We start from the raw sequence: 23,520 nt of genomic DNA on the forward strand, positions 1-23,520 counted from the left end.
AGTCTGAGAAATTTGATGACAGCAGCTGCTGCATAAAAAGAAGCATGGTAAAGAAAACATTGATATCAACACCCCACAATTAGTCTTTCAGGAAAAAACCTAAACAGGAAAGAGCTACAGCTAGCTAAAGAAAGATCCATTTTACTTGCATTTACAAGATCTGCACAGTCCTACCACCAGTTGTTGTAAACCATTACTACAGAAGCAATGATCCTACACCAAATATGTGGATCCATATAGCTCTGGATCTTTGCTTTCTACGGACCGTTTCCTATTTGAAAGCATAGTTCTCCTAATTTTGCTGTGTCATCAACAAAGGATGTGGAATTTGTAGTTGCTGGGTGATTCTCTGCAACTCATCTATCATCTGCTTCAATATGACTGGTTTGCATAATACACCATGCATCCCATCCTGAAGGCATCTTTCTTTTGTCTTCCTGTCAGCATTAGGTGTTAACGCAACAAACAGCGGCCAGCTCTTGCTACTGAGTTGTTTTATGCGAGAAGCAACTTCGTGCCTATTGTTCTCAAGAATTTTATCATCAATAAGTAATAGGTGGAATTGGCTTCCCATCATATGGACACCGTGGCGCCATGAATGCACTGTAGTAAGATGACATCCAAGTTTCTCAAGAAGCAATTTGGTGATTACTATACTGGATCGATCGATGTCCATCAGCAGAACTCTCATTCCTTTGAATGGACAACTCTCAATATCAGTGTGCCTTGTCATTAGTAGTTCATCCCTTGATCGAGGACATGGTAATCTGATGAGCAGCTGAAAACTCTCCTCGTATGCAGCTTCTGGAAGAGCAGAAAAGCTCCCGTGCATAAGCTGCATATAACAACACACCAATATTAAGTATCAATAGCACTGAATGAGGAAAGCCCTTGCCTCGAGTTAAGATCAGTAAGGCTAGAAATTGAAAGGACAAGTAAAAGGTTTAAGCTTAACTAGAATTCAAGATTTTCAAATAAATAAGACACATATAATGTTTAATACTCCTTAAAACAAGTATTCCATACAGCAGATTGTACGAAGCGAACTTTAGTCAATTGGATTCCCTAGGCTCCAAATTAGAATGTAGCTAATACTTCAATAAAAGAAGGAATATAACTCTTGTTGTGTAGTTTTGTAAATGATAAAAAAAGGAAGTTAATACGTTTGTGACGAAAAGTATAACTCTCGTTGCTAGTATACTCGAAGCTTTTTCGCTTTTTACTAATTTCTTTCCAGTGATCACAAGATACATGGATAAATATATAGCAGTCAACCTGGAAATATAAAAAGACTCGATGTTAAGGACTAGCCTTTTTAAGTGCCCTAAACGCATAGCCAACTGGCACATACTATGACTTCAATGTACACACTTCCAAGTATACCAATTCACCTGCGAGAAATTTTGGAAGAACTAGATGGACATGAGGATTCAGACATGTGGTGATGAGCACAATTATAATTGTCTCCAAATTATGTAGGGCAAAAATTAAGCGAGATAAAAGATAAGTTTAGTAATATATACTTCTAATGAATTAAGGAACCAAACATACTCACTCTTGCCAGCTTCTCGCATATAGCGAAGCTAATCCCAGGATCACCAATATCAGGTCCATGCTTGCTGTGAGCAATGTTGTTGTCTTTTCTTTTGATACCAATTCTTCTAACTTCAAACTTCAGCACAACTGTACCCTCTTCTAGACCCTGTTGCATGACCCCATACTTGCTTATCGAAATGTCATCCTGCATGCTACTTTCTACTAGGACTTGGAGGAAGATGGCCCTGCAATCACCAAAGCCCAAGACATTTCCAAGCATGCACCAAAGAGCCTGAAGTATCCGCTTCGTGTCCCCAACTACAGCTCTGTGAACTTGGCCGGATACTTCAAACTTAAAGTGCACACCTCGGCAAGCACACAACAGCCTCGACATGGTCACAGCTTCTTCTAGAATTGCACGAACATGAAACTGTTGCAAGATCAGCTCCAGCTCTCCCTCCTCAAACCCAGAGATGTTGGCCGCTTCCCCGATCAGAGATGACAAGGTGAGCCCGGTTGTCACCATTCCCAGTTGCTGAGGACTCAGCTTCTCAACTTGCAACAGTGAAAAGATGGCACCAATCGAGCGTATTGGCCCGATGATTTCCCGAGTCATAAAGCACTTGAATGACTCTCGGGCCTCTCTTGCAAGCAGAGCATCATGGCGGGCACGGTTGAGGACCATGTTCTGCTCCAGAAGCTTCTCCCTTATGAGCAAAGAATCCTCAAGAATAGCAGCATGGGAGAGCGCGACGGCCACCTGGTCCGCGACAACCTCCACTGTCTCGAGCTCGTGAGACGTCCACTCCCTGACTTCTCCATCGGGAAGCACCAGAATGAGAACAGCATGCGATGCCTCCATGCTCTCATCATTGAAGTGGGACACTTTAAGCAGAGGCACCCGAGTGGCCGCCACCCGGCCAACAGCCTCGCTCGCCATCGCGGCCCGCACAAGATTGGATTTTGGGTCCAGAATCACCACGCCGTTACGTGACATAATCTCGATGACATCGGCGTCGTCCGTGGAAACGGACGCCGGCGGGCGGGGACCGCTGTGGAGCTGGTGGGTTAGGGACATGGAGGAAGGCGAGGTGGGCATCCATATGGCGCACTCACGGAGCGAGAGCGCGGCCGAGAGCTGGACCAGAGTGGTGTCGAGGATGGTGTTCCGGTCGAGGGAACGGCGTATCTCGGCGGTGAGCATGGGAACGCGCCACGCGGCCTCCTCCTGGCGGCGCATGAGGCCGAGATCGCGGTCGAGCTCGCGCGCCTTCTGGCGGAGGAGGCCTTCGCGGACGAAGAGGCGGAGCAGCTGCGGGATGAGCGCGACGAGGGAGATGGCGGTGGCGAGGGAGACGAGCGCAGTGAGGAACTTGAGGACGGTGAGGGTGAGGAACAGAAGGAACGAGTGGGGGGCGTAGGTGAAGGCGGCGGCGAGGTGGCTGAGGCTGCAGAGCACGATGAAGGCCCCGAACTGGAGGATGACCCAGCGGAAGGGGAAGATATCGGAGCAGGTGACGAAGTAGAAGAGCTCGAGCGGGATGGAGAAGTATGCGAGGGCGATGAGCAAGTCGCCGGCTTTCTGGTACTGGAGGATGCTGGCGACGCTCCACAGGGAGGACGGGTCGTCCTCGCCGTCGCAGCCACCGCAGGACGGCAGCGACAACGACCGCATGGTGATCGACGAAATGCCAGACAGGAGCCAGCAGCATCCTTGTACCGATGAACGCGTTCAATGTATCGGGAAGGGTCCCTGTTCATCCTTTTGCTCCTCCACGTACCGCCTTCCGACATCCGTATAGGTGTCTGGGCCCGAAAAGCTTCAACTTCGGTGCCGCACAACGTTTGTGCTCCTCGAGCTGGACTCGGTGGTCTCCTGAAGAGGAGGGTGGGGGCCGAAACAGTCCGCTTCGAGTACTGCTCTCTCGGTGCCGCACAACGTTTGTTCTCCTCGAGCGCGACTCGGTGGTCTCGTGAAGAGGAGAGGGTGGGGGCGGAAACTGTATCCATCGCTTCCACATCAAATTTAGATATATCCATCGCAAGACGATCGAATCAGACCGCATCGCATGCCGAATAGGCCTTAAAGTAACATTAGCGAATCGCGCTTCAATCGAATCGGGCTCGTGTTGGGCTCGACTTTGGAACCAGTTGGGCCGAGAGGCGATCGAATCAGACCGCATCGCACAACGAATAGGCCTTAATCGAACAGTACCGCGTGGCGCTTCGATTAATTGGGCTCGTGTTGGGCTGAGAGGCCCACGAACCATGTCTCTCGGAAACAAGCCGTCAGAGCGAGGAAGGCGAAGTCACTGGCGCCATTGCTGGCACTGTGAGAAAGCTTCTACAAATGTCGAGTTCTACATCACATATCAATGACTAAGGCAAGGAATCGAACACATGATCGACAGTACACAGATCCATCGCACACTTTGTCTCGTTCTCAAAAGGCACCTCATAAACAATGAGAGGGATGATCAGAACACTTGATTCCATATTCTCTTCTCAACCCTTATTAAGCATTTCCAAATGCCTAACAATGTGCCACACACAGTCCCCGAGGCCATCAATCCTCATTCCTTGGCTGATTTCTTTAACTCCCCTGTTACCATGTGCTCCTCCTTCAGTACTGCGCCATTAACAGCTCACACACCTGTACTTGGCCTACAGCGTGAGCTGCACCCCAGCGCAGGGATACGTACAAGACAAAGCCTTCCTCTTACACCAACTAGGCAACTTCGAACTGGGAACACTTGTACCGGAGCATTCATCTTTTGAGGTGTTTTCGCCATCACAACTCCTCGTAGGGGAAACCATCAGTTTGGTATGTTCTTAAATTCTTCTGTTGCGCACCATAAAACCTTGCGCAGTGCATTAAGTCAAAGTTGGAATGGTGTGTGCATCATTGGCTTTGTTTGGAACGAAGGGGTGAGCTGATTTGCTAGCTGTTTCTCGGGTCTCCCACAACGAGGAGATACATGCAGCAGAAGAAACAAAAGCAGCGCAGAAAGCGGTCGATTCTATTCCCCTCGATGCATGATATTGTAATGGTTTCAGCAGGGGAGTTTTAGGGAGAAGACTGGATGTGGGTGACGCTGGAATGGTGCCTCAGAAAGGGGCAGGAATCACTGTACCGATGCATCACAACGTATACACCCTAAAACATGCTCACATGCATCTGTTTAGTTCTGTGTCTGTCGGCGTGCTTGATAGGCTGGATAAGCAACACAACTTCAAGGCTCTCTCAGGCATGCACTTGAGCCAAAGAAGATGGAGAGAGAGAGGTAGCAGGAACACACAGTCATTTACAGCCCCATACAACACCAAAATATATAGAATTTGTGTAAAAGGAGACAATTTGAAGAGATAGAATAAGCATTTGGATGGAAGAATTATTATCAAGTTCTTGAAAGATCAACTGTGTGCAAGCAAGTGATAGCATATTGTCAAGAACGAGAAATCACCAGTAGTGCAAATGCCATCTGTTTTGGTACAATTTTCAGAGCGCTATACTGAGCAAATCAGCACAATTAATATTTGGAGACATCTTTCTTCTTCTTCTACATGTTGTTGTAACACCATTCTAGCGTATGGCATCCATTCGAGAAACTCCAAGATCAATTCCGAGAAATTTTGGTGAAGGAAGATGGGAAGAACCAAAGAGGGAAAGATATGTATTTATCTATCTATCTTCATCCAAGCACAAAGGTTTAACCTGAGGGCTGTCTCCAAGCCTAAGCTCAAGATCCAACTCTTCAACGGGGCCATGATCATGTTTGAGGACCTCAGGGTGCAGCGGTTGCGTCTCCCCCGAAGAAGATGGTCGAACACGGAAGGGATGCACTGAGTCGGTTCTCCTAACTCTCTTGCAGCATCTGTTGTAGTCATCGCTATCGTCCTCATCTTTCCACCTTTGAGAATTCCTCTTGGGCAGATTTAGTTCTGGGAGAGAGAATAGCTGTAGAGTTGCTGATTCGGTGCTGGCTGTGGAGAAGAGCGATCGCTTTCGGTTCTCCCCGACAACAGACGAGGAGTACAAGGGAGATATGGAGTCGCGTTCCTTCCACTCCAGTCTGGATGCAGCAGCAGGAACCCTAGTAGAGATAGACGATGAATTAGGGTTAGGGTTGACAAGAGCTCTCTGATCCAGAGAGGCGATCGGGGGCGGACATGCCGCGCCTGTTGGTGTGCAGGAATCGAGGCTCGGAGAGTGTTTAAGCATGGCGCGATCCCTCCGGTGCACGTTCATGTGGCCACCGAGTGCTTGAGCTGATCGGAACTCTCGCCCGCAGAAGCTGCACGAATACGACCTGGGAGGCCATACGCAGCTTCCTAAATCTCCTGCGGAGTCTCTGGCGAACGCCTGTTCTTCCCATGACTCGGCATCGTACGAAGAGCTGACACCAAGCGGAGGGATCTGAGAGCTAAGGAACGGCATCTCGTTCAGATTCCTACTCGTTATCATCCAATACCTTGCTTGCTCCATGGCTGGCTCTGTGCTCGGAGGAAGAAGAGGTGAGCTCACGGGCTACCGATCAGAAGCTGGTGGGGAGATGCTTATGTGGATGAGGGCAAATGGAATATTGTTAGAGCAAAGCATATCTGTATCCAAGTTGGGTCAGAAAACAAAGACTTCTTCTTATCGATGGAGAGATAAACTCGAACAGCCTCCTCCTGCAGGTAGAGTTCGGCCCCCTTACATCATCAGTTGAAGCTACTTCTACTTTGGTTGCTGCACTTTTTTACAGTCCACTGCTTTTGAGTGCAGAAGACAGCAGTATAATCTTAAGCAACAGTGTTTCATGATCCAAATTTAATTTAAGAGTGCACAAGAAGATTAAACGAGAATAATTTAGAAATTTTATTATAATATATTATTTATTTGTTGATCTTTGAGGGTTTTTTTTTAGTTTCGAGTTTTCTTTCCCTCTCCAAAGTGGAGAACAACAGTTATTAACAGTATAATCTGAAGTTAAACAACAGTGTTTGAAGATCCAATTTTGCATACAGATTAAAATACCAATGTGTCATAGTATTACTAACCAGGGGTGACTGGTTGGTAGCAGTGAGAGATTGATGGGGACATGTATCTGAGGTTTCATGATGAGTGGTATTTGAAATGGAGATGGAAACAATGCAAAGCATGAGTGTCCTATTTGTCTCGTACAGAGGGTTACTTAATACCGAGGTATTAGTAGTGGTGTTTTGAAATGTAGATGGAAACAATGTAAAGCATGACTGTCCTTTTTGAAGCGTCCTATTTGTCTCACGCATGCCATTAACACTCAATCATTCAGATTATTCAAATCACACAGGTACTGCGAATCCAGATATTATCAACCAACCTTGATCAGATCATCATGATTGCTAGTCAAGGCATAGTGTGGATGATCTTAAACCCCTTCATCCTCTACCGATTCAATTGGATCAAACAAGTATGTATCATCTCATTTACTGATTTCCTTGAAACGACAAAGATTGCCAGTGGCTGTAAGATATGTATATGGAAGAATGTGATATGAGTTGCACTTCTTGTTGTTACTGCTCGCAGTTGGCTGTCCCAGTTGGTGGAGATTCTTCTTCCTCGACTGTGCTGATCTCATCTGAGAACACTGAGTTCTGAGAGTTGAAATATAGTATCAAGGTAATGAGTTGTTTATGGTGGGGAGAGTAGGTGGTGTCATAGGTCCCGCGCTTTAATCAAAGGGAATGCGACACACTGCTGCAAGACGACGGCGAAAGGACCAGAGATACGTAGCTATATATAAAGATAGGATTTTGAAGGATCATTGGTGTTGGATAGCAGAATCACACTTTCTTATGATCAAGTTGGACTGAGAACGAGTAAAGCTCGTGTACCAGTTTGCTCTTGTGGAGACGATGTGTGCTTGTGGATGACTGCAGCATATACCGCATGTTCTTCATCTTAGCATTGTACTGATGCATTGACCTAATCTCTCTTCCGGAACTTCTTGGACTAACTAAGACACGCGAGTTCCTCTGCATCTTGTTGCTAATCTTGCAACACAGCAACAGCGTCTGCATTGACCTGATCTATCTTCCGGATCTACTTGGACTAACTGAGACGCGTGTTCCTCTGACCCGCCTTAAATGCAGGTACCTGTCTCTGCCCAAGAAAAAGAAGAAGGTGAAGGTCTCCGTCGATTTGGTACGTCATGCGGAAACATGTGGAAAACAACAACAATGCTTATATACCTTACATGATGTGAAACAAAGAGTGGAGATTATTATTAAGACAAGTGGTCGGACATGGTGGATGAAACCTTTAGCTTGAGCTCCTGTCTCTGTATCAGACTGAGCTGGCACAGCGGCCATGGTTGATTTCGCTCGGGAAGCTTCAAACATACTGCAGAAGTGATGTAATGACTGAACTGGATGATGCAGCAGTTCTATCCATGGGTTGACTTGGATAAGAACAGGTATAGCTGCTACGACAAAACCACCACTTGGGAGCTTGGCTGACAGAGAGATCAGAAAGAGCCTGCACCCATTTCAGCTCGGTTGCCCATAAAAACGTTGCAGGAAGAAGCAAAAAGAATTTAAGAGAATAGATATGTAACAAGCTGCACAACTCTTAGGGGAAGGCACACAGTAATGGACCTTGAACAGTATCCCATGGTCTGTGCAATACCTAAAATATCTTCCATGCGGATCTTGAATCACGAACATGAGCATGGGATGCCCTAAATGTTGCACCTGAGATGAAGAGAAAATATAAGTGTATGCGACAACGTGACAAACCTAATGCATGCCAATGTTGTGTGCTTATATCATGCACCATGATGGGCAGGCTGAATTGTGGCATGCACATTGGCCCAAAGAGAGCTGATCATAACCATACCTAAATGCAACATTCCTCAACTAAGTTAAATGATTTTGGTTGGAAAATGCATGTTGGTTCTACTCTACATTCTTCAACCACCGTGATCTTGGTTCAGACCAACAAGGAAAGCCTGGCTATAACCTGATACGGAAATGAGTCATGGCAAGAAGATAGAGGTTGATGGTGTGAGTACTGGACACCAGTGTTTGGATACTTTGCCTGTCACTATAATCTTCAAGCATGACAAATAACAACTACTGAGAAGTTGTTTCCAGGAATTACAGAATTGCATACCGTCGCGAGTGGAGTTGGTTCTACATCTTGAACGATGAATTAGGTCAAATGCCTGGCTTGGATATGGCAACCAGTGTGTTGTAAAACCTGCAACCAATGCAGACACACCATGTTCAAGAGCAAACTGAATCTGATTCTCGTGAACATCTTTTGGAGCTATGGACGTGGTGCTCACATTGCACGAGAGTAGAACGGCACCGAAGCTTGCTACGCCACAACCAACATCTGGGGCAACTCGTGTGATTACCAAATGCAATATCTGGAACCATCTGCATATCTAGTGAAAGAAATAAGCGTACTGCTAATAGATAAATAAAGAACACATAAACAGCAAAGGTATAGCTTAAACATCAATTATAATTATGGAGATAATATTATCCCAAGGAATCTGATCCAGATACTGATCTGCTCCATGTATAATATTATCCTGTGCATTACCATTGCTAAACCATACCTGGTATTTGAGTGCAACAGGAAGGATATCTATAGCTATGAGAAATTGAAAATGACAAAGTATACATCGATAAACATTAGAAGTTCAGATGAATTCTAACTCCCCTTGGATCTTGTGCCTGTGGATCAAACTTTCCTTCCTATGGAACAGTTGAGAATGCATACACCATAGAAACAAAATTTTGTGACCCATCAATTGTCAAGTGTTCTTGGCAATGTAGATTTGAAGGGTTTGGTTGAGTAATGTAGATTTTGGAAAGCCTTTATTTAGAGTGTTTATATGTCCACTCCTTGATGCATACAATTGTTGCACACACAACAATGTTGTGTTTTCCGGAGAATGTTATTGTGGAACTTACCCTCCCAAGATTGAATGTGTTTTCGAGACAACCTTCGCATAGTGTCCTAATTCAACAAGTAATCTTGAGCATTAGTCCCAAATGAGAGCACTATTAAAGAATCCAGATCATCAATTTCAGCCAGTCATCTCTACATCACTCTCCTAATTAACAGCCTCAAAGAAAAAAGATCCCGTGATGGTTACAGATCACAGGGAAACAGTAATAACATGCTTAACGAATCACGAAAGGGTCGCCTGATACAAGGAGCTAATGGAAACCAGTACCAATCAAGAATCACTCTTGATTCTTAATGCTATTTCAAGCATTCACACATGTGGAGAAGTAAACAGAGCTAACAGGAGCAAATCATTAGCTATATCTACAAGAAGACAGACGAAGAAGGAAACAAGTCGCCGGAGAACTGAATCAAGCAAGTATTCGACAGAGTCAGAAAGAAAGACATTACCAACTTCATCTCTGTTTTGGGGCCAGGGCATTGGTTTCTGGTATTCCTTTGGGGCCGGAACCAGACAATCCGTCCTCATCGCTGCCGGCAGACAATGCCGCTCGAATCTCTCCCTCGCTCCGTCTAATGGAGCTTCTTGATTGCCTCTTCGTTATCCATACAAGCGATCCACTCCCTCGTACTCTCCGGATATACCCTACCCTAACCCTCCTCTCCCCTTCCCCGCCGTCTCATTAATACGCAGTCCCCGTTCGTCCGATCCCACAGCCAGATCCGGATCGATCGCCTGCTCAAGAGCTCGACGAAGCCATTCGTCATGCTTCTTCCCAGCACTCGCTCTAACTACCCCTCTCTTTCTCGCTCTTTCGTGGGGAGTGAAGGAGTGTTTGTTGGTCGATGAGATCAGATTGGCGTTGGGATTTTGAACCAGAATTATACGGTGATGCGGTGAGGTGATGAGAGCGTTCGTGGCACGGCGAGGGAGGAAGAAGGCTCGATCGCCCAATTCCAAGTTCGGTGGGATTGTGTGCAGTCTGTAGTATATATATATATATATATATATATATATATATATATATTGTAATAGGGAGGGCCATTTATGCTGTGTTAATAGCAAAAACGCCACATACTAAAGACCTGTCAGAATTTTTGCCCAAAATGATTTGAATTAAGCATGCAGCTGACTAAAATGCGGAAAAGAAGTAATTTGCCAGCAACAGATGCTATTAAGTTGACCGGTAGGGTAGTTAGTGGAAACCTGAAAGAACTGTAACTTCAAGCAAAGACAGAGTCCATAAGAAACATTCGAATTGCTACAGCTCGAGGGAGAAAACAAATGCTTACATAGGAGTTTTGGCTTCTCTTTTGCTATGAAGAAAAGCATACAAGAACAGTTATACTGATGCCAGGAGCCAAAACATCACTAATGAGGACATGGAAATCAACAACCATGTAACAAACGCAAAAGCGACGGAGATTTCGAACCTGCCACATGAGAACTGAGGAATTGTTCGGCAGAAGTGCACATCCCTCGCAAACAATACTGTGACACCAGCTGAGGAGCATGCAGCTGCAAGTGATAGTGTTGCCGTTACCTGGAATAGCGAAGATCGATCGATTACATGCTAGGATTTTTCTATGAAAAATAGTTATGATTGTGATCAGTAGACAAAAAAAGATGCCTTCAAGATTTACATAGACCATTAAGTGCGCTGTATAAAGAATCTGAACAAGAATAAAAGAAGATTGTGCACAGAGGAATAGTTTCAAAGAATGATACACATAGCATTCCAATTTGGAAGAGTTGATATTTCACTGTTATTCTCAGGAAAAAGTTATAAATGAACTTCCCTTATGTTTTTCTTCAAGATGACAGGATACGAATTGTGATTGCGAAACTTGATAGAAGCATGTCTTTAACGAACTTCAATTTTTAAGCCTGAATCTTCCAAATGAGTTTAAATGAACTTAGCTGTTAAACCTGAATTAACCAAATGACACACATACAAACACACAAGGGTAACTGGCATGTCTCATATCAGATGAAGATTATATATAGCATGATGGGAGATATCCTGAAAGAGGATAGTTTATGTAAAAAAGTTTTAAGGTTTTAATCATAGAAGCACAGTAAGTTCATAGAAAAGTCTAAAGGTGGTCCCTAAAATATTAAAGATCTACTAAAACATGTAAAATGAATAACAAAATCTTACATTAACTCAGTTAGGTCAGTCATCAGATAATACTGAAATAAAAATTTTAAATGGTCGTGATGTGCAGCATATTTTAAGCAATAATTAGAAAAATGAACCATATAGAAAAAAATCAAGAATTTCATAAGAACCTTAAGTTTGGTCCAATCAAAACCTTTATCAATTTAATAAGACATCAATCAAATTCGACTAAGCAACTCAACTGTGTATGCATGCATAACTAAAGATAGGATTAAATGATTACCCAGTCACCAACCACGAACAAGCTAACTAGGACCGGGTTATGGAGATCCCTTTTGATCTTTAGGGCATAGACATCAAGGCATGCGAGTCCCAAACTCCACAAAACTTGTAGCCCCATAGAAGCAATTAAATAGCTGAGCGAAAAAGGCACTACAAAACATCAGTACAGAAAAAAAAACATGTGTAAATATTCTATGTATGTCAAACCAAGCATTGACATGAAATTATCTAAAGATTTACTCAGAACTTGTTAATTCACTTGGCCAGAAATTCAAGTACTATTTAAAAAAGCTTGTCATTTTAAGGGAATAAGTCAATATGTTATTGGCATTTTAAAGAATGCTGAGAATTTCATAAAGCCAAGCAAAACCATAATTGGATTGAAGACTTGGATCCATTTCTTAATCAGGAATGATGCATTCACCAACTGGCACTAAGTTTGGAAAGTTAAATCTCATTTGGATGGGAACTTCATCACTTCTTCAAAATTAAAGTTATTATAGGAAGCTGATAAGACTGACAAAACAAGGCATAATGTAAGAAAAGGAAACCTCTAACATTCATCTAGGTTTTCTCTTTGATCACAGCTTTAACCATGCTTGCCGGTAATATAGAAGAAAAATTCTGATTCAATCTGAACATTTAGTTCATGATGTCCGATTGATGCTTCAAGAAGAGACTCTCATCACAGAGAGACTGGATTTTTGATCCAGGTAGATATTCCAACCCACTGAGTTTCGCATCATGAAATCATTTGTAGGTTAAGAAGGAAAGTTACCTCCAAGATCTTCCACTGATTCTTATCAAGCTTAGGCTTTTATCTTTAACCTATCTACTAAAGTTCAATATTGTCTAAGTTCACAGAGGACAAGAAAGGAAAGAAGAATGCTTTTCTATCTTGTGGTGAATTTCCCGAGTAAATTTTAAATGAAAGGCCTGGTGTTTTTCCTAATTCGTATTAAATACTTTGGACTTTGGATTCTCCTCAGCTCCGAATCGCTCTTGAGAATAAGCTTTCAAATTAAGAAAAAGACATTTTTATTTATATTTCTTTTTTTTATTATGTGGGAAGGGGAATTCAATAGGGTATATGATTATTGCCAAGAATGCATGTAAGACATCCAAAGCCTTTTAGCCTCACAATATGAGGACAAGACACCACTCAACTAAAATTCTCAGTTCATGCTAGATCACAAAGATCTTAGAAAGCACGATCTCGGTTTTAAGCTTATTCCATAATGCAACCAAAATGGAGTTCAAAGATAATGAAAAAGAACAGATCTGAAAAGGAACGAGTTGGTACCAGAAAGCCGTGTAGTTGGAGAACCCTAATGCGGAGACCATAACCCCAATGGAAGCCCCTGCAAACACGCATTGCCCGGTCCTCAGTAGTAGCCCACTCCAAGTCCCCGGGCTCCCCACTACCACCTTCATCTCCACCTCCTCCTTCCGCTGAAAAACCCTAGATCTCCTCACCACTCTTCCCCTTTCTTGGACCCAATCTAAGCCGTACTACTGGACCTAATCATCTTTTTTCTTGCTCCAATCTATATTTTGCAGCTGAAACCACGTTCTCTCTGGCTTTCTACTCGACGCAGCGAGCGATCTGCCTCGAATTCCTCTGCAAGAAAAAGGAGAGATTGCACTGCGAGCGATGTCGGGATAGGGAGAGGAGAAAAAGGTGGGAATGGTTGTGCGTTTGGCAATCAGCTGAATCGCTTCAAACAGGATATATTATCCCCGTTAGATGAACAAAGCTTGCATATCAGTTAGGTGTTTCACTTTTGAATGGGCTCGGATCACCTGTCTGTTGCCAGACATAACACATGGAAAAGTGCCCCTGCACTTTTTTGTGGGCCCATGTGGATTGGTCGTCCGGTTGTGTTTCCTCGTCCTCGTTGGTGGGCCGAAAGGAGCAGCAAGCGGGTCCCACATTTAACGAGGAAGAGACTGGGCCGCAGTCCCGTCCAAGCGCAGCGAGAAGACATGCAGTCGTTCCTATCTTTTTATGGCTACGGAAATGGTATAAAGAACAAGCTGTCGTAATGCAAGCAAGAAAGGGAGAGCCGTAATGGCTTATGGAGGAGGAGGTTGACCATATTAGAGGCCCGTAGACAACAGCTTGGCAATCGATTCGGAGGATAAGCGGCATAGTCTCATGCGCTCGAGGTGTGCTTGCTAGTCCACAGAGTCTTGTAGCTATGGTCGTCTACCACGGCGAGCTGGCCTCTTATGATCGATCCGGAGGAAGCAGTGGGCGCCTTTGCCGACCGTCCCGGACTGACAAGCGACGATGGCAGGGGCCTTCACGAGGGCCAGGTCGCAGTCGCTCCTCATGACCAGGGTGTAGTCCCTGGTCGCGAGCTTGTCCTGCTAGTCAAGAATCTGGGACGAGAACAGCACGTTCTCCACCTTGCCAAGGGCGGTCTGTTCTGCCCCCCTGGAGCCGGCAGCGCTCAAGTTGAAGTCGGGGGTCGACCGCAAGGCCGGCCCGTAGACGGCTACTTGGCCGTTGGGGCGGAGGACTGCGGCGTGCTTTCCCGTCTTAGCCGTGTAGGGGACCTTGGAGGACCACACGCGCAGGCCGTCGGAAGCGGTGATTACCAACTGGCCGCGATCAGTGAGCGAGAGGGTGCAGTTGACGCCATCGCCGTGGGTGTCGAACTGGAAGCCGGGACCCTTGTTGTAGAGGACGAGGTTGTTGTCACCTTGCACGACAAAGGTGGCGCTACCGTGGCAGAGGAAAGGTCCTTTCGTCACGACGTCCTTGCACCGTGGGAGTCGGTGCCAAGGACGTCGCCGGTGAGGCATTGCTGTCATTGGCGGAGGAAAGGATCTTCAAAAGTGATAGAAGAGCACGATATAATCTATCACACGATATAAACTGATATGGAATGACAATTATAATTTTTTATATTTCTTATATATTATAATTATCAATCAATTTATGATTTGAGAATAATTACATATTTAAATGTATGATTTGATCATATGATGAGGACCAATCACAGTTATTTCTCTTCATCACTTACCCTTGTTGTTTTATAACTCTTCCTATTTTCAAAAATTGACATTGTATCGAAGACTAAACAACAACTCTTCCTATTTTCAAAATTTGACATTATATTGAAGACGAAGATATGTGACTCTTCCCTATTAATCTCCTAACGTAATATGTTTTTCAACAGATCTACTTCATTTTACTATTCTGATCAACTTCCTCCGGTGATTAACTAGCTTTTTCGGCAATCTTTGATCATTGTATAGTTCTACTTGGTCGATGTTCCCTCTGCTCCTAACTCAACATTTTTACTGGTATCCTCGTTTCCTTCTTATCAACTGTCAAACTTATTAGCACCTTAGATCCATGATCGACCTCTCGATGATAGTCTATTATTCACCATTATCCTTTTGATTATGCCATCAATACTTATAATCGAGAGAAGGACTTAGAAAATAATGAAATAGATTATCCTCTTTTGCATATCTTAAATCAAACCCTTCCTTGTGCTTTTCTGATCTCTTTTGTCGGATCAGATCCTCCTTGTGCATTTCTTAAATTTGATCTCCTCCAATAGATCAAATCCCTGCCATTCGTGCATTCAAATCAGACCATCACTTGGTTTTGGATTTCTCTTATTAGATCATAGCATATTTTTAATATATCTTTCTCCTATGCATCTGACACTCTAATTGTTATTTCCTCAAGAAACAATAGTTCATCTCAATCAATAGAAATTACATCTCTTAATGTCGTAACTCTAATCCCCTTTAAGCTCTCTAAAAGTGACAACTATACATATTGATAAGCATAATTTGCTAATCTCTTATTTGGATATGATCTATTAGGCTACATTGATGGCTCTCTTAGTTGTCCACCAGAAAAAAAAAAAATCCAAATATCAAGAAAACTCATCTCAATGGTAAATCATGATAACATATTATGGCTATGACAAGATCGTCTTATTTTATAAGTCATTCAAGCCTTCATGCAGTACTGGCTTCATATCATCATTAATCTCTTCGTGTAGCACCGTAGCAAAAGCATGATCTAAGTTATAAACCACCCTCACCTATCGTTCTCACACTCACAAAGTTTTTTATACGTTCTGATGAAACCAACAAGAGCCTTGAGGCCAGGAAGACCCCTCACCATGCAGGAAAAATCTCATTACGATCGAATCAAGCGAGCATAAGGCCCACCACATCTAATGCATCCTATTCCACTGAACACACCACGTCATGATAGGATGGCCACCCAAGACCGACTATGATGGATAAACGAAAGCCTACTATACCAGATGAATGAAGGTCCGCCATGGCAAAACAAGACCCACTATGACGGTAGCCCACTATAATGAAGTTCTAAATCCCACTACGATGGACGAATGAAAGTTCGTCACAGTGGAAGCTACTATGATGAAACAAGACCCGCTACGATGAAGCTTTAAATCCCACTACGATGGATGAATGAAGGCCCACCATGGTGGAGTAAGACCTGCTACGACAGAACAAGACCCGCTATGGCGGAATCCTAAATCCCACTACAATGGATGAATGAAAGCTTGCCATGGCGGAAGCTACTATGGTGAAACAAGATTCGCCATGGTGGAAGCCACTATGGTGGAAGAAGACCCGCTATGGTGGAATAAGACCCACTACGATGGTACAAGACTCGCTAAAATGGAACAAGACCAGTTATGGTGGCACAAAACCCACTACAATAGACGAACAAAACCTATTACGACGGAAGCTCACAACGGTATAGCCCAAAACCTACTACGATGGACGAACAAGACTTATGAAACCTAATCCATGACTTATCATTTGAGCATGCTTAACAAGACCCGACCTCGATAGAATGAAATGGCTGAATGATGTGCCTTGAACCCTCTTGTCGGAACCACGAAGCATGCCTTCCAAGGAGGACGAATGATAGGGAAAGTAACGACATGAGACGATGACGTGGGTGGAAGAACCCATGCCCCTCCCTTGCAGTCGTGAGCAGGAGCATGATCCTTCAACCCTTGCCCACCTCGATATCTAGAAGGGTCGCACAAGCCAGTCGCAAGGTGTGTTAATCCACTGCAACGAGGCCCATCCCCCTCTTTTCTCTTTTATGGGCCACCTATCGCAAGCAACCTTTCGAGAAAGCTCGCACGTCCGATTGTAGAGGGCATTAATCCCAAGTGGTATGACCCAATTCCCCTTTTGCATCTTTCCGGACGCTTGGCATGGGAGACCATCCTATGCTCATCTTAGACAAGCTCCATCCCAGATAAATGATGCCCTCGTAATCGTCCTTCCCTGACGCCACCCTCAAAGAGGCATGCTCATTAACCATCGATATAAATAAACCCCTAGACGATATGAGGGGCTCCCTAACCAGCCATCGACCACTCAAGTATAAAAACCAACTCCAAAGCCTAAAGAGGCAAGCATCTCTACTATTGCCACCTCCCAATTGACTTGACCATCAGAGGGATTGGGTCAAGAACATCCCCCGATGTTAACTACTTGTGCAAAGATCTCAACGAGGCTACGGTGTACCTCAAAATGATACCAAATTTGTCTCGGGCGAACAAACGATGCCTCATGATTGTACCAATCGAATTCGCTTCCCGCTTCAATCTCCTCTCGTGACCTCCCGTGGACGAGCTTTTGCCTTTGAGATCAAACCAAGCTGTGATGATTGCATGGTCAATCGCATCAAGGGAACAATATATTAGAAATAAAAATCAATATGGAAAAGATATAATAGATATCTCACGTATAATTCCCTTTAACTTTTCTTTCAATGGCATGCAAGTTACAAACACAAAAACACAACTCATTAACATTTGCTGCTGTCACCTTTAACATATGTTGCTGTCATCTTCGACGTTTGCTGAAACCAACTTTCTTTTTACTTCCTTTTTGTTACTGCCAATCAATATTTGCAGCTCCAATTTACAAAACAAAATTTATACTAATAGCCGACTTCACTTAGTTCGGTTTCATAAAATTTATTTAAATTATATTTTAACATGTTGATGCTTTGGAGAGAAGACAGGCAGTGGGAGAGGGAGGAGGAGAAGTATGTCTCGGTCGATGGAGGGTGGTGGTTGCGTACGACGGTGGCGGGGATGAAGACGGACTGCTGCCGCTGCTTGCTTGGCAAGAAGACGCCGATACTGAAAACCAGCAGTGAATATAAGAAAACCAAATCAAGAAATTTTAAGGAAATACAACCAATTACATCTTAAATTTACATGCAATCAAATCCTGATATTTCAAGGAAATCAAATCATCATAGATTTAGGAAATCGAACCAGTCTAACAGATATTGATGCTTGTTATGCATTCCAAGATCATAGCATTCTCTCGATACGCTTAGAAGTATTAATGGTGAGATCAACCCACAGGGAAGATGATCTTTACTCGAAATCATAATAAATATTAATGATGAATCACCCTTGTGCTGTAAGTACAGCTAAACCATCCAAGCATAGCATTTGCACTTTGCCATAGTGATTTGACCAGAACTAATCGTGCATTAAACTGCAAAGTGACCTTCCCTTTTAGTTGCTAGGCTGAAATATACAGAAATGGAACCACAGCTTTAATTTTTTGAGTCCTTCACACAGGGAGATTTAAGTTATAACAAGAAAATTACAATTTGCACACTATCACATGTCGCCCCGGTCTTTAAATCTAATTTCACTATCTCCAAATCACACATGAAGAGTAGAAAAATAATCAACAAATAATTTTCATTCTAAAGACCCTCAGAACCGAACAAGTTTTGTGTTTAAAGCACTCTCCAAAAAGACAATCATTTATCTCGAACAACAAGCAGTCTTTGAGCCTCCAGCTGGATCAGATACATTGATGTTTGTCCCTTGAGCTATGGGTCCTGCAGTTCTTGTAGCCTCTTTGGCTGCAAGGGCCTTTTTGTTTATTATGTGATAAATCTCCATAAGAATTGTTTGGAACGCCTTCTCGACATTGAGTGATTCTAGTGCCGAAGTCTCCAAGAACGAAAGCCCCTCTTTCTCAGCGAATACCTGGCCGTCATTCTCCGAAACTGCTCTTAGGTGATTTAAATCTGACTTGTTACCAGCCATCATGATGACGATGTTGGAATCAGCATGATCTCTGAGTTCACGAAGCCACCTCTGGACATTGTCGAAAGTTTTCTGCTTTGTTATATCATAGACAAGGAGTGCTCCTACAGCACCCCTGTAGTACGCACTGGTTATGGCACGGTACCTCTCTTGACCAGCAGTGTCCCAAATCTGTGCCTTGACCGTCTTCCCCTCTATCTGTTCATTCCATCGAGTTATGCTCTAAGTAACATCGAACAAATCAACCAAAACTTGAGAGGAAAAAAATTCTTATTTGACTAGTATAGCAAAGCAAGAGGATGGGTCTTGGTATAATGGTAATGTTGTTCCGTTGTGACCTAGGAGACCAAGGTTCAAGTCACGAAAGCAGCCTACTTAAATATTTACCCCTTTTTTTTCCACTAGTATAGTAAAGTAAATAACCTCTTGAGTTCAGATACACCATTTCACTGCTACTTCCAAAGACATTGAACACCATCATATATACACATAGAACATATCTTGACACCTTCTAAAGGGGTACAAAGATTGCATGTAATGAGATTCCAAAACCATGAAGCATCTACCTAAGCCTATTTCACTTATGGCCTAAGAATCTGGGAGGACGTTTGAAGTGACACATCGACAGGAAGTACCAAAATGAATAAGCAGGTATATTTAGAGGGTGGTATACTCAAATAACTAGTGACCAAAATACATATACAATGAAACCTTCAACTATTTTTTGGGTATTGTACTATAACCAGCCAATGCTTAAGAGTTACATGGATATATCAGCTTGTACCTACATAACAAAAAAATTAACACCTATCTATCTAACTACACAAAGGTACAAATCGTCGCCATGCGATCATATCAAAGAAAGGAAACAGGCATCATCCACCTTTGAGATTAAGTATGATGATTTTTCTAAACAAAGGATTACTACTGGTGCAAATGGCAACTGAAGCCTAAAATAAGCTTTTATGCAAGCTAAACCTTATTGCATTAGGCATCATTGCCTCTTAGAAAGTTTGCCTGGTTAGCACGCATGCCTGTTTCCTGTTTCCTATGTTATGTATGAAATATATTCCATTTTCTTCCTCTTCTCTTTACTGCCCATTCCGACCCCATGGGAATAAGTATGATGAGGCAAAATGGCTCCATCAGCAGCCAACTATACATGCATTAAGTCCAAGCTGTTGCAACCAACTCATGTGATCAAATAGGAAATAGAAAAGAAGGCTTCTATAAATTCTGTAAATCACTGTTTGTGCTAGCTACGTGGGTTTAGCGGAACAAGGGAAAACTACACCAATTTCACTAGTTCAGGGACTAGAACAAAAACAAAATGGCTTACCATTGACAGTTGCAATGTCAAGTCCAGCAAAATAACACAAATATTCAAAAAGATGCAACATAAATCATGCTTGAAATACTCCAACAAGTCCGCAATGGCAAAATAGTAACTTTAAAGTTGGACTTGATGAATGGCAAACAAGTGTGCAAGTTCTCTTTTGCTCGCTCAACCAGTAAGTAGAATCATGAAAAGTTCCTTCAATCCTTCCAATCCAATCATTATCTTCTCTATGCAAATCTAGGTAACAAGTCATCTATCTACATTAATAATGCCACAATCATGTACATTAATTACAATTCAAAAAACGGATCATGGAGTGTTCAAGAAATTCATAGTCTTGGCATATTCTAAGGAAGAAAATATTATATCATACAACAACTAAGTCGGAACTATTTTAAAAAAAACATGTAATACATCATTTGTGCAAAGCTATTTCTCAAACTACTTTTGGAGGGGTATCAGAAATGTGAAGAGATCATTGGCAGGAAAAGATACATGTAGAAGACCCCAAATAATTGGGTCATTACGGCTAACGCGATTTATGGGGTTGAGCATGCACGCCAAAAGATATGAAGAAGGAAGAAAATCTTTGGGGTAACTTAAATCCTGATAACCCTCAAGAGCGATGACAACAGAGTTCGGGGGAGAAGAGTCAGGGATTGGAGGCAATTCACCTGAATGGTCTTGGTGGCGAATTCGACGCCAATGGTGGACTTGGAATCCAAGCAGAACTCATTGCGGGTGAACCTGGAGAGGATGTTGGATTTCCCCACGCCGGAATCGCCAATGAGGACGATCTTGAAGAGGTAATCGTACTCGTGGTCCACTCGGTGCGCCATCTTCACCGTCTTCTCTTCCCTATCCCCAGTCTGAATCAGATCCACCCTGAGAACCAAGAACCACCCAAATCGACGTCGATTCCGAAGAACTGAGACCGAAATAAACCCCAAAGCAAGACAAAGAACGCCAGGAGATCAAGAACAACGGGCTCGAACGTCGATTCCGACGAATCGAAACAGAAATCAATGCCACGAGGAGGCATCGAGGGGAAAGGGGAACGAATTCGGAGAGAGAGAGAGAGAGAGGGATACCTGATTCCGAGATCCGATCGAAGGAAGAGGAGAGACCGCCCGAGATCGGTTCGTTCCGGTGCGCGTCACCCACGTCAATAAAAGCAACCCGCATAATAGGCTCACTAAAACGGTTTGGATGCGGATCCGACAGAATCCGAATCCATATCCAACAAGCTTATGCATCGACGTAGAGCGATTCGCGTCGTGTCGGATTCGGATCCATAGTTGGGTTTTTGAGGACTCCAATAACACCAGTCGATCTTTGAATGCCGATACACCATATGATTCGTCCCTACTGGTCAAATAACCTTAACAATAAATGTCATTATTATTGTTCTAAATATGAGAAACATTAAATGTTTGATTTCTCCTTTTCATTTAGATAGGTTACAATAATTTCTTTAAAAATGATATTTGCTTTTGGTTACATGATTGAGTTGGAGGAGAAGAATAATCTCCGAGAAATAATAATTATTGAACATTGATTCGATGATGTACAAAAATCATTTATTGATTTGAAATCGTATCAAATATATATTTTAGAAGGTATCGATTAACCTGATCGATAAAGATTCGGAAGAGGAAAATGATCATCAAGAAATAATACATCTTAAATATCATAATCGTAACTAATAATATAATAAGTGCTCATCAAATATTAATATATAATATTAATTCTACTTGCATCACTTATCATTTGAAAAAGAAAAAATTATTAATATATAAATATGTATGACTATCGAAAAAAATTTATATCTATCACTAATATATTATATTGGACAAAACTCTTCTTCCACTGTTATGAGACTAAATATAACATATTAACATCAGCATAAGTCAAGAACAGTAGTTGCAGATGAGCTCTAATTACTACAGTTATATCTAACTACCATCCCCACTTGTGGAGACATCTATGATATCACCTAAAACACCCATATGTTATTGAGAGTAGATCAGATGGCACATACAACATCAGTCTCTTGCCTAAGTCATCAAAATCTCATGTTATGGCAGTCCAGCCTGCTGCAGGTGGTGTCCCAGCTGCTGTTGCACTCACCATCATCCCCATCACAACACTGGCACTTGATCCCCAGTGATTCCAGCACCTTGACATATCCTGAGATCAGTCAACAGCAGCACAGAAAGCATCATAGAAATCCTTCATTCATGTCATTCTGCAACAAGCATCAGTGAGGGGATGATGGGTTTTGTGCTGCTCTTACTCTCTTGTTTGGTGAAGGGGATTGATGCAGCCTCTGCAGCAGCAAGGGAGATGTGAACCAGGGAGGAAGAGACCAAGAGCAGCAGAATCAAGCGGTGAAACCTTTGCAGACTCATCTTCTTACCTCTGAAGCTTCCAAGGAACCTGCAACTGCTCCCCATTATTTATATCTGGCTTCCTTCAACCTTTCCTACCCTGTGCTTGTTGCTTTCCTAAGTATAATGTTATTTACAATCATCCTTCTTTGGTCCTATCCAACTTGTTATATATATATAAAGGTGAAAAATCATGTTTTTGTGCAATATTTTGACTTTAGTTGATTGATTCAGTGGAGGATCTCCTAACTCTACCACTGTCTTGTTGTATTTGTTTGTCAAGCCCTCCTTTAATCCAACTTGAGCTTTCTTTTGTCATGAGTTAGCAGTAATGAGAGTCCCAACAACTTGGAAGTGGATGACATGCTTTTTCATGCTTTTACTACTTTTACTGTGGACCGCACTTATGTTGGTTTGGTTGGAGAGATTGGAGTAATTTAAGATTTGTTGTGAAGAATGATTTAAGACCTTGTGATTAACTTATGTTTGTTTCCTCGAAATATTGGAATTGTGTGGTTGTATTATTGACTGCTGCACTAACCCAATGGAGGCCAGAAGGTGGTGATTTTGTTGGGTACAGCCCCCACTAAGTTATATTTTATTTATCTTTTTCGACGAGACTCTCGTAGATGTTGATGACTCACATGAACGAAAAGAGATTGAGATGTGAGAATAAAAATAGGTCATGTTGATGACTCATATGAACGAAAAGAGATTGAGATGTGAGAATAAAAATAGATCATGTTGATAACTCATATGAACAAAAAGAGATTGAGATGTGAGAATAAAAAGAACC

At 42.8% G+C, this 23,520-nt stretch overlaps 5 protein-coding genes and 1 pseudogene across 6 annotated transcripts; all 6 read right to left on the bottom strand.

Annotated features, from left to right (window-relative positions):
• Positions 1–4: 4 nt before the first annotated feature.
• On the bottom strand, positions 5–3,515 carry LOC135615806 (ethylene receptor 2-like). The gene is made up of 2 exons (XM_065114793.1): positions 1,556–3,515; positions 5–835 (listed from the first exon to the last, which is right to left on the bottom strand). The coding sequence occupies exons 1-2, from the start codon at positions 3,209–3,211 to the stop codon at positions 293–295; spliced, it is 2,199 nt and encodes a 732-aa protein (XP_064970865.1). The 5' UTR covers positions 3,212–3,515; the 3' UTR covers positions 5–292.
• Positions 3,516–4,926: 1,411 nt separating this feature from the next.
• LOC135613715 (probable transcriptional regulator RABBIT EARS) lies at positions 4,927–6,228 on the bottom strand. The gene is made up of 2 exons (XM_065110753.1): positions 6,009–6,228; positions 4,927–5,933 (listed from the first exon to the last, which is right to left on the bottom strand). Exons 1-2 carry the CDS (start codon positions 6,020–6,022, stop codon positions 5,219–5,221), a joined length of 729 nt encoding a protein of 242 aa, XP_064966825.1. The 5' UTR covers positions 6,023–6,228; the 3' UTR covers positions 4,927–5,218.
• Positions 6,229–6,712: 484 nt separating this feature from the next.
• Positions 6,713–10,386, bottom strand: LOC135613716 (probable methyltransferase PMT12). Its single transcript, XM_065110754.1, has 5 exons — positions 9,935–10,386; positions 8,850–8,943; positions 8,675–8,761; positions 7,753–8,253; positions 6,713–7,657 (listed from the first exon to the last, which is right to left on the bottom strand). Exons 1-4 carry the CDS (start codon positions 9,941–9,943, stop codon positions 8,189–8,191), a joined length of 255 nt encoding a protein of 84 aa, XP_064966826.1. The 5' UTR covers positions 9,944–10,386; the 3' UTR covers positions 6,713–7,657; positions 7,753–8,188.
• A 335-nt stretch (positions 10,387–10,721) lies between these two features.
• LOC135613717 (CASP-like protein 5B3) lies at positions 10,722–13,602 on the bottom strand. The gene is made up of 3 exons (XM_065110755.1): positions 13,193–13,602; positions 11,891–12,023; positions 10,722–11,028 (listed from the first exon to the last, which is right to left on the bottom strand). Exons 1-3 carry the CDS (start codon positions 13,321–13,323, stop codon positions 10,828–10,830), a joined length of 465 nt encoding a protein of 154 aa, XP_064966827.1. The 5' UTR covers positions 13,324–13,602; the 3' UTR covers positions 10,722–10,827.
• A 52-nt stretch (positions 13,603–13,654) lies between these two features.
• Positions 13,655–16,045, bottom strand: LOC135614004 (mannose-specific lectin 3-like; annotated as a pseudogene).
• Positions 16,046–18,469: 2,424 nt separating this feature from the next.
• LOC103992941 (ras-related protein Rab11C) lies at positions 18,470–21,568 on the bottom strand. Of its 2 annotated transcripts, none has more exons than XM_009412872.3 (3): positions 21,426–21,568; positions 21,009–21,219; positions 18,470–19,193 (listed from the first exon to the last, which is right to left on the bottom strand). In XM_009412872.3, exons 2-3 carry the CDS (start codon positions 21,171–21,173, stop codon positions 18,708–18,710), a joined length of 651 nt encoding a protein of 216 aa, XP_009411147.2. In that variant the 5' UTR covers positions 21,174–21,219; positions 21,426–21,568; the 3' UTR covers positions 18,470–18,707. The 2 variants fall into 2 exon arrangements, with proteins under 2 accessions (XP_009411147.2, XP_009411149.2); XM_009412874.3 differs by having other exon boundaries at positions 21,009–21,262; positions 21,426–21,501.
• Positions 21,569–23,520: the final 1,952 nt, after the last annotated feature.

The sequence above is a fragment of the Musa acuminata genome, chromosome BXJ2-6 (genome assembly GCF_036884655.1).
Source record: "Musa acuminata AAA Group cultivar baxijiao chromosome BXJ2-6, Cavendish_Baxijiao_AAA, whole genome shotgun sequence".
NCBI lineage: Eukaryota > Viridiplantae > Streptophyta > Magnoliopsida > Zingiberales > Musaceae > Musa > Musa acuminata.